General features: G+C 37.8%; 1 protein-coding gene across 1 annotated transcript in view; it reads left to right on the forward strand.

The window, feature by feature from the left end:
- Positions 1–11,741, forward strand: part of LOC144978862 (extracellular serine/threonine protein kinase four-jointed-like) — a 38,827-nt gene extending 27,086 nt beyond the window's left edge. Inside the window, exons 3-8 of the mRNA XM_078925443.1 lie at positions 1,931–2,367; positions 2,592–3,005; positions 5,186–5,362; positions 6,171–6,354; positions 9,533–9,808; positions 10,932–11,741. Coding sequence (XP_078781569.1) covers positions 1,968–2,367; positions 2,592–3,005; positions 5,186–5,362; positions 6,171–6,354; positions 9,533–9,808; positions 10,932–11,358 — 1,878 coding nt within the window. The 5' untranslated portion in view covers positions 1,931–1,967 and the 3' untranslated portion in view covers positions 11,359–11,741. The remainder of the gene's footprint in view (positions 1–1,930; positions 2,368–2,591; positions 3,006–5,185; positions 5,363–6,170; positions 6,355–9,532; positions 9,809–10,931) is intronic.
- Positions 11,742–12,028: the final 287 nt, after the last annotated feature.

A 12,028-nucleotide genomic window follows, 5' to 3' on the forward strand; every position in this document is an offset into this window, starting at 1 on the left:
GGTGATGATGAATATGGTGATAATAATGATGATGGTGACGATGATGATAATGGTGATAGTCATAATGATACTGATGATAATGGCAATAGTAATTTTAAAAAAAGAAATTAAGGAGCTGGCACCGGTGCATGATAAAGGCCTGGTAGGATTCATACACACCAACTACTACTACTACTACTACTACTACTACTACTACTACTACTACTACTACTACTACTACTACTACTACTACTACTACTACTACTACTACTACTACTACTACTACTACTACTACTACTACTACTATACTACTACTACTACTACTACTACTACTACTACTACTACTACTACTACTACTACTACTACTACTACTACTACTACTACTAACTACATACTACCACTACTACTTACTACTACTACTACTACTACTACTACTACTACTACTACTACTACTACTACTACTACTACTACTACTAACTACTACTACTACTACTACTATACTACTACTACTACTACTATACTTATACTACTACTACTACTACTACTACTACATACTACTTAACTACTACTACTACTACTACTACTACTACTATACTAACTACTACTCTACTACTACTACTACTTACTACACTACTACTACTACTACTACTACTACTACTACTACTACTCTACTACTACTACTACTACTACTACTACTACTATACTTACTACTACTACTACTACTACTACTAACTAACTACTACTACTACTATACTACTACTTACTACTACACTACTTACTACTACTACTATACTACTATACTACTATATACTACTACTACTACTACTATTACTACTACTACTACTACTTACTACTACTACTACTACTACTACTACTACTACTACTACTACTACTACTACTACTACTACTACTACTATACTATACTACTACTAACTACTACTACTACTACTACTACTACTATTTTACTAACTTACTACTACTACTATACTACTACTACTACTACTACTACTAACTACTACCTACTAACTACTACTATTTATACTACTACTACTACTACTACTTACTATACTAATACTACTACTACTACTACTACTACTACTACTACTCTACTACTACTATACTACACTACTACTACTACTACTACTACTACTACTACTACTACTACTACTACTACTACTACTACTACTACTACTACTACGTGGTCTTGTACAATGACACTCGCTTTCGAATTGGAAGGTCCTGGATTTTTGCCATGTTCGGCGTATAGTTGAGTCCTTAAAAAGGCTCTTCACTCACATTCTATCACCGTAATCCCCCTTCCCTGTCCAACAGACAGTGCTTGTGTAGCTGGAATTATTCGATCTGATGGAAAGTGCTGTCAGACAGACTAACGTCCTATCTAAAGGATAGCAATCAATTGCTACTGTCCGTTTAACGCTATAGAATCCGGTGATATAAACTCCGGCTCCATCGTCCTGATGGCTCTGGGGCGGAACTACTTTCTCTTATCCTAGTATTTCTTACAAAGGGATTTGTAATTTAAACCTGTACTATAAAAGTCAAATGTGACCCATCGTCTCAAAACGGCATTATGTCGGAACGAACTAGATGCATAAAAACCAAATTAAGTGCGTTAAACTCGTCAAAATTATAAATTGTTGGCATTAGCACCCTAAAAAATGGTATCCAATCTCCTCAATAAATCCCACAAACTCAACACAAGTCTGATATTTCTGGTTATAGATTCAATTCTCAACATCTTAACCATCCCGACTTAATACCGTTTTGAGCCGAAGGGTCACAAATTACCTCCGGAACACCATATTCAGCGGTGGGATACAATTTATCGTCAACGACTTTACCGTGACAAAAAATGACCTTTGATATTTCTCGCAACCTCAGTTACAATGTCATTAATAATAATATATCGTTCTCTCTTTGTCTCTTCCAGATTGAATGCATGGAAGCAAATTAAGGCAATCTTCACAATGCTGAAACGATTTCTGTTTCGATGGCAAAAGACAATATTATCCTTTCTGCTTTGGCTGTGTATCATGGCTGTTTGGGTTCGCTCCAGTAGGCACTGGGGTGGGGACGAGAGACATGGAGGAGGAGGAGGAGGGGGAGGTGGAGGAGGGGGCATTCATCCAAAACATCAAAGAAGAATTAATCACGTGAGCAATGTGATCCGATTCAAACAGCTACATCGGGACGAAGAAGAGTTCTTGGCCGGCGAACTGCAGGACCCCACACAAAGCGATCTTAATGGAATGTTGTTGGAAGACGAGTCGAAGTCTGATCTAGATCAACTGATAATAAATGAGAATGTTCAAGCCGTTGATAACGGACACCCTGAAATAAATTATGATGGGTATCAGGTTGAAGACCGTGAGAATTTAAAAAACAAAAATCGTCTTGTTGATATTCAAATTGAAAGTAATTCATTTTCAAATAATAACGATAATAATAATAATGATAATAATAATAATAATAATAATATAATAATAATAATAATAATAATAATAATAATAATAATAATAATAATAATAATAATAATAATAATAATAATAATAATAATAATAATAATAATAATAATAATAATAATAATAAAGTGAATTCAAGAGAGCATTTGGAAATAGATTCAATAAGAGATAAACTTTTATCAAAAATCAAGAGAAACATTTCCTTGCAAGGTTTTCAAAAGCCACGACCGAATCTCCAACGACAGAATCTGGACGGTGTCTCGTCGTTAGAACGCAATGGAGTAAACCATCGCGACCTCTCTAGACATTCCAAGTCTTCCTCGAGGCGTGGGATGAAACACGGATCTTCAAGAGACTCCCCACCTTCGTCATCAGATCTTCGTCACGGCAACGCACCGGATACTAAGCAACAGGATTTTCCAAGGCGACAGCAGCCGTACAAAGAGAGGAGGAGTCCGAATGGCCCTGATAAATGGTCAAGCACAACGTGTATTGTGGACGGAATTTACTGGACGTCCGACTTCTTGGGCTTGCTACCTAGAGGTAATTGTAGTCTTGTGTGTGGTATGACACTCGCTTTCGGATCGGAAGGTCCTGGGTTCGAGGCTAGCTCGGCGCATAGTTGAGTCCTTTGGAAAAGACTCTTTATTCACATATCTCACCGTACTCAGGTGTAAAACGAGCTCTTAGCGGCGCATAGGTGAGTCCGTGGAGAAGACTCTTTACGCAAGTTCTCTCCCGTACTCAGGTGTAAAATGAGTTCCTGGCCGTTAACAGAGTTTTCTCTTTCGGGATTGTATTTAATTATCGCCTAACAGGCGTCATCTATCTACATGTTCTGCATGTTACGTGTTGCTGTTTGTCAGGGATCCTTTGTAAAGCGCTTTAAACAGGTTTAGTGGATATTGCGCTATATAAAAGCTCACGTTTCTAATGTTTTAAACATGACAAAAATTGAATATAACAGCTTTAAAAAAGAAAATTAAAAACATGGAACGTTTCGGGCACAAAATCTTTCTTCAGCCGACAACAAAATAAATTGAAAAACTCAATAATTATACATTACTAAAAAAAAAAACAAAAAACCCAAACAAATCGACGTCTAAATATGGCGTATGTCCTCCCTGTTTGGTGAAAATTTTGGAATGTAAAAACAACAAAAAAAGGTGCGTAGTGTCTTTTTGGAAGCTGTGATAATCATGTTTTGTTTAATACCTTTTACGTTCCACATCTTCTAGTAGCTTGGTATCACTTTAAACTTAACTCACTCAACCCTAACACCGACTATATCCATAGTTTACCCGGGGGTTACTTTTACCCCATGTCTATTTATTACATTTTCATTTTTCTGAGACTAATTATAGGCGTAGTATCAAAGCTATTGTTTTTAGTTTTTACATGTTAATGATAGTTGAATAATACTTTCTATGTACAAGCTCATTTTCAATACATTTTTCTTCCAATTTTGAAATGTAGCAAAAATCTCTAGGATTGAGTTAGTTAACTTACATCTGTATTAACTTATAAATAAGTGAGAAGTGGTTTTCCGTCCGTACTCTGGAAAAACACATATCTTAAAATTTGGCCAGGAAAATCGTCCTTCAAATATCGATCGATTTAAATGACCCTCATTTTGTCAAAAGCTCTCAAACCTGAGAAACGGTTTTGTTAACTAAGTATACAATGGCAATTAGACAATCCGGTTTAAATTTTACTATTCGTCTTTTGTAACCAAAAACACATACATTGATTGCACATTTCGGTTCTTGTAACCAAAAACACATACATTAATTGCACTTTTTGTGTTTGTAACCAAGTACAATGTAATTGATTGCACATTTCGGTTCTTGTAACCAAAAACACATACATTAATTGCACTTTTTGTGTTTGTAACCAAGTACAATGTAATTGATTGCACATTTCGGTTTTTGTAACCAAAAACACATACATTGATTGCACATTTCGGTTCTTGTAACCAAAAACACATACATTAATTGCACTTTTTGTGTTTGTAACCAAGTACAATGGCATTCATTGCACATTTCGGTTTTTGTAACAAATAAACATGGGCATTGACTATGCAATTTGTTTTATTTTTATAACCTTATAATATACAGAGACATTATTTTCATAATTCCAATTAAACTATGACCCAAACCGTTTTCTTAAAAGCAAAAATGCAAAGGCCTTAACTACCAACTGAACTCAATTCTCTGAAGCCATGAAAATTATATGTGACCCTTTGTCTCGAAACGGTTTTATGTCGGGATGAATTGGACCCCGAAGAGTGACTGTAGAATTAAATTGATAGTAAATACCAATTTTTGCGCTTTTGTATTGCGAGAAATTGTCTTCATTCTCTTACATAACAAACCGAAACAAACCCTAAGTTTCATGTTTTTGTCAATAAATTCAATTTTTTGCACCGGAGTCATCCCGGCTTAATACCTTTTTAGAGACGGTGGGTCACATATATTAAGTAACATTTTAAGTTTATTTTTTTTTCTTATAGATAGAATGCGCTTGGCCAAGGAGTTCACAACATTGCCATCCGGAAGTATAACGGACCAACACACAAACTCCGTGTAACCATGAACGTTTATAGTCGGGTTAATCCAGTTTAGTGAGAACAACTCACAAACGCGGATGGCAAAAACAATAACAAAGGCCTGAGTGACGTCATCTGCATACTATCTATAAATTTGTGTTTTTTGTATTTGAAGGCATCGAACCCGAGGCCGCCGACAGATGGTTGAAAACGATTCGAAACAGCCAAGTGGTGAAGCTGGAATCTCCCCAGTGGAATCGATGTGGTCGACCCAAAAATGGGTACGCCGTTCTAGAGGATGGGTCGAGTGTGTGTGCGAGGTACAGGGCACCTAACACGAGGCTGGTGCAAGGTTTGTGGTTTTTTACATAACTCTCCCTTCGCCACCACTAACACCATTGTCACAACCATTATCACCACCACAACAATTATCACCACCACAACAAATATCACCACCACAACAATGATCACCATCACAAGAATTATCACCACCACAAGAATTATCACCACCACAACAATTATCACCACCACAACCATTATCACCACCACAACCATTATCACCACCACAACAATTATCACCACCACAACCATTATCACCACCACAACAATTATCACCACCACAAGAATTATCACCACCACAAGAATTATCACCACAACAACAATTATCACAACCACAACAATTATCACAATCACAAAAAATCATCACCACCACAACAATTATCACCACCACAACAATCATCACCACCACAAGAATTATCACCACCACAACGATTATCACCACCACAATCATCACCATCACAACAATTATCACCACCACAACAAATATCACCACCACAACAATGATCACCATCACAAGAATTATCACCACCACAAGAATTATCACACCACAACAATTATTACCACCACAACAATCATCACCATCACAACAATCATCACCACCACAACCATTATCACCACCACAACGATTATCACTAACACAATCATCATCATCATCATCACCACAACAATCACCACCACCACAACAATCACCACCACAACAATCACCACCACCACAATCATCATCATCATCACCACCACCACAACTATCACCACCACAACAATCATCATCATCATCATCACCACAAAAATGACCACCACCAAACTATCATTATTTCCCCTAGGTGAGATCATGTCCTATTGGTTGGCTAGATACCTTGGGTTCACCACCGTCCCCCCTGTCTCCCTGTCGCTGGTCAACTCATACCAATGGTCAAAGGTATCGGGGAGCGTGAGGAAGATGGCCTGGGACACTGACCAATTCGTGGCCCTCATCATGTGGCTGGACAACGTGGACTCCTCATACCAGTAAGAATTGGATTCAGTGGTCAGATGTCACGCAGCCCGACAACGTCGGCCATCTTGGTTCTAAACAAAGAAAATCATTACTTTCTATTATTCATGCTGGCTAGAACTTTTCGTAAGCCTTTTGATCAGAATGTGTAAAAGTCAAACCATGATCAAATTTATGTTGTTTTTTTTTTCCTCTGGATATGCTTTTATGCTCGCCGGAGAAATATTTCATCAGCCATTGTTCCGATAGTTTAGAGCCAGTGTTACTAAGTTACCATGCGTCATTAGGAAGGAAGAGACGTTACGACTGTTGAAGAGTATTGTGCACGTGATCTGACGCATCACGCTGGTTGTAGAGTATGTTTTGCTAAAGAAATTTTGTATCGCAAGAACTTACTGCTATTGTGTATGAGTGATAAAAAACATCTATTTTTTGTGTTAGTTGCGGTGAAGTTTTGGGGAAAATCCAGAAAATGGCTGGTAAGGAGAGAGTTAAGGGTAAACTTACCTTACCTTACCCGGGTTCCATCTCTTTCCAAAGGCCGGATGTCATGGCCTTCCATCCTTCACGGTCCATTGCAGCCTCGTTACAGTCTGCCATGCGCCGTCCTGTAGCTTCCTTGATGCCATCTGTCCAGGATTTCCTTTGTCTTCCCTGCCTCTCTTTCCTTCAATTCTTCCCTCCATTATCCTTTTTTCGAGACTATCATGTCTTCGCATATGTCCAAAATATGACAGCTTTTTGTGCTTCACGGTCAAAAGAAGTTCTTTTTGTTTTTGGCCATTAGGTCGAGGACTTCGATGTTTGTTTTTCTTGCTGTCCAAGGTATTTTCAGCATTCTCCTGCACGTCCACATCTCAAAAGCTTCAATACGTTGTTCTGTCTGTGCGGTTAGTGTTCACGTTTCACAACCATAAAAGAAAATGGACCACACATAGCATTTGGTGCATCTCATTCGCGTTCTGATGGAGATATTTGTGTTGGGTAAACTATTTATTCCTAAATCTAATTAATGTGATTTTCTTTCAGGAAACTACGAATTTTAACGAAAAATTCTAAGTTGGCAGCTCGCTTTCGGATCGGAAGATCCTGGGGTCGAGCCTTGCTCGGCGCATAGTTGAGTCCTTGGAAAAGGCCCTTTACGATAATTCTCTCACCATACTCAGTCGTTAAATGAAAACCCCGCCGTCAACAGCGTTGTCTCTGTCGAGAGAAAAAAAAATTGTAATATCGCCCAATAGACGTCTCGTCTCGTGTTACATGTTACGTGTTGCTGTTGGTCAGGGGACCCTTTGTAAAGCGCTTTGAGAGATACTGTGTTGATTGTTTTTATAAGAGTCATTTTTAATCTCTTTATGTTACTATCGTAGTGCGCTTGACAAGGGAACTCACAACATTACTATCTGGAAAAATAACGGACCAACAAAGCAAAACTTTGTGTGTAACCTTGAACGTTTATAGTCTGGTTCATACAGTTAAGTGAGAATTACTCATAAACGTGGATGGCAATTTTTCTTTTTAATAAATAACAAAGACTTGAGTGAATACAACTTCATACTATCTAGTCTAGACATTTTTAAAATAACGAATAAACATTATCTTAATAGAAAAGAAAGCAAAAAACGTGTTTATATGTAATCCTCTCCTAACCGGCCATTTTTCCGGATTGTCCCCAAAACTTCACACCCAACTTATACAAAAATAGATTTATTTCACTCAAACACAAAAGCTGTTAATTCTTGCTATTACATTTTTTTTTTGTTGCTAAACGAGCTCTTCAACACAGTGTTAATATATTATCTACTTTAACTATAACATACATTTTTTTTTCAAATATTATGATGTACAAAATAAATTTGAACGAGAAAAATGTTAGCTGCATCGTAACGAATGTAAAGAGGGGGGGGGGGGGGGGGGGGGGTAATTAAGTTCTCCGTTGAGCGGCGATGAAAACAAAGAAGATATTATTCAACTGGAAGAGAGAGATAGAGGAATTACGAGTGGTTCAGTAACGACAGACAAAGAGATTAAAACTGATAGGATGGCTGACGTTCGAATACGTTCTTTGACAATAAAGTGAAGCTTTTAATCCGTTGAAAGGGTCCGTCCGTTGACGTGATTGCAGCTGTCGATGATGATAAGATCAAACACGTTGGGTAATAATATATGCACGTTTGGGATTATTATAGTTGTTGTATTCTTCTTCTTCTTCTTCTTCTTCTTCTTCTTCTTCTTCTTCTTCTTCTTCTTCTTCTTCTTCTTCTTCTTCTTCTTCTTCTTCTTCTTCTTCTTCTTCTTCTTCTTCTTCTTCTTCTTCTTCTTCTTCTTCTTCTTCTTCTTCTTCTTCTTCTTCTTCTTCTTCTTCTTCTTCTTCTTCTTCTTCTTCTTCTTCTTCTTCTTCTTCTTCTTCTTCTTCTTCTTCTTCTTCTTTTCTTCTTCTAGATAATATAATAATAATAATAATAATAATAATAATAATAATGATAATATATAATAATAATAATAATATATATAATAATAATATATTATTATTATTATTATTATTATTATTATTATTATTATTATTATTATTTATTGTTATTGTTATTATTATTATTATTATTATTATTATTATTATTATATTATTATTATTATTATTATTATTATAACTATTTAGATATTAATTAATTAATTAATTCGTCCCATTTCCATCATCCCCCATCCCTCAACACACACAAACACACACTTTCTCTCTCTCTCACACACACACACTCTCTCTCTCTCACACACACTCTCTCTCTCACACACACACACTTTCTCTTTCTTACACACACATACTCTCTCTCACACACTATTCTCTCTAACACACACACACACACACTCACACACATATTCTCTCTCTAACACATACACACACTCTCTCTCCCTCCACACACACTCACAACACACACACTTTCTCTCTCTCTCTCTCACACACACACACACTCTCACACACATATTCTCTCTCTAACACACTACACACACTCACACACACACACACACACACACTTTCTCTCACACACACACACACACTCACACACACACTTTCGCTCTCTCTCACACACACACTCTCTCTCTCCCTCACACACACACTCTCTCTCCCTCCACACACACACACACACACATACTCTCTCTCACACACACACACACCCAATGACACACACCCACACACAGTGCCAAAGTATACATGCCAGAGCCCATACTCACCGCCATCCGATCAGGTCTGCCCATCTCACTCCGTCGGAGACATTTAGACAAGAACGGCTGTGGCAAGAGCAGCGGTCTCCAGCCCAGTGGTCAGCACGACTCCGTCCTCCTCAAGTACCTGGACAATCCAACGTCCACCACCAAACTCAACAAGAACGTGAAAATCAAGATGGACACTCTGATCCAAATTGCCCAATGGGGAAACCTGATTCTATTTGACTATATCACGGCTAATTACGACAGGTGGGTGTGTTAGAAAATGTGTGAATAATAGTCATGATAATGATGATGATGATGATGATGATGATGATGATGATGGATGATGAGATGGATATGAATGAATTGATGATATGATTGATGATGATGATGATGATGATGATGGTGATGATGATGATGATGATGATGACGATGAAGACAACGATGATGATGATGATGATGATAATAGTAATAATTACGTAAACATTTGTGTTACAAACTTTTGCCACCAAATTTCCTAACATCACTAGCATCTCAAAGTCATTAAACACGGACATTGATGCCAGACAGCATGATTTAAATGATTTTAAAATAAAATAATAATAACTAAATACATAATAAAATTCCCTTTATTCATCCCATAATATGGGAAAAAAGTCTCTAGGGTCAATTCCAAGGGAAGACTGGAATAACCCAGGCGTCAGTCTCTATGCAGCGCCGTAAAGTGTTATTTAATCATTGTGTGAGTAAATTGATTTTAAAAGATAAATATAGAGATAACAAACTTTCACCTCCCGAAAATAAAAAAAAGATAACTAAACGTTCAAGTACTTACTTAGTTACTTACCTAGGCCGCCCCTTGGGGCGCCCAACATGAGCCACAAGTCTTCGCCATTCTGTCCTGTCCTCCATGAGTGTAAGCAGCTCCAGGGTGTTGTCCATTCCTGTGTCATCTAGCAGACAGTCAATGTATGTTGTATTCTGCCTGCCTCTGTTTCTGGTTCTTTCAAGTGGTTCCCACAGCACAAGACTGCTTGCAATCCCCTCCTTGTGCCTCCAACAGTAGACAAGTTCATGTAGACAGTTCCAATTTCGGCACTTCCATCTATGCTCTAAGATTATGTGACCCATCGTCTCAAAACGGCATTATGTCGGAACGAACCACATGCTTAAAAGCCAAATAAAATGTTAAACTGGTCAAAAATATAAACTGTTGGCATTAGCACGCTAAAATAAGGTATCGATTCTCCTATCCTCAATAACACATACAAACTCAACACAAGTCTGATATTTCTGGTTATAAATTCAATTTTCAAAATCTTAACCATTCCGACTTAATACCATTTTAAGGCGAAGGGTCACATATATTTTTTGGTCTTCATCCAACCAGAGTGGCCAGCATGCAAGACTCCGCAGAAAAAGAAAACAACCCGGGAATTCTGGCTGAACCGATTCGGAATCTGCACAAATCTATCGAGTCCCCGTTACTATGGTTACTGGACAACGAAAGTGGTCTTTTGGACGCGTACGAGTTGATGTACCAAGGAGGACAGGCCGGAAGTAGATTCCTGGCGTTTCACCAAACCATGTTGAAGACGCTGTGCGTGTTTGATAAGACTTTGATAGATAAGATAAGAGATCTGTACGGATTTGAGAGGCCGGATGTTGCTCTAGAGGAACTTGTTCTGGCGGAGGAACGGTCATTGTCGTATATCATGTCTGACAAAAGTCATTTGGTGTTCGAAAAGTATTTCAAGTCCAGGTTAAAAGATATTTTAGATTGGGTGGGCGAGTGTGAGAGGAGATTGGTCTATTAGAATGAGCTCTTTGGATAAACGCATAGCATTCATTTCTTGTTTGGATTAATAGTCTCATGGTATGGTGTTCGGATTCAGACCCGGTGGTCCATAGTTCGATCCCAGCTGTGCCGCGCAATATTGAGTCCTTGGCGAAGGTTCTGTAATCTCATTTCCTCACCACACTCAGGTGTAAAATGAGTATCCGATCAGAATCAGCGTTGCCCCTTACGAACACTTTTTAGGAGCACCAGCGTTGCGTTATGTCTTGCCTTTTGCATTGAGTGTTGCTGCTGGATTGGGGGCACTTGTAAAGCGCTTTGATCACATGTAAGTGAATATCGCAATGTATAAAGCAAAAAATAAAAATGAATAAAACAGTTTTACTAAAAAAAAAAAGAAAATGAAAAAAATACGTACACGGAACGTTTTGGGCTCAAAACCCTTCTTCAGCCAACAACAAAAACAATTTTAAAAAACAACAATAAACACAATACTTATTAAACCTGATAGGCGGTGGAGGAATGGTAAACCTCCAAAGACAAACAAACAAACAAACTTACAAACAGACAAACCATAAAGTAATACAAGCGACGTAAAACCAGAAAAAATGAATTTGAGAAAATATTTTGAGTCAGTTTTTATCTATCGCTTCAGTAGACCTGGCGAGTGCTACGAAATATTCGTAGAA

Source organism: Berghia stephanieae, chromosome 8 (genome assembly GCF_034508935.2).
Source record: "Berghia stephanieae isolate SIO BIC M18660-M18661 chromosome 8, UCSD_Bste_1.3, whole genome shotgun sequence".
Classification (NCBI taxonomy): domain Eukaryota; kingdom Metazoa; phylum Mollusca; class Gastropoda; order Nudibranchia; family Aeolidiidae; genus Berghia; species Berghia stephanieae.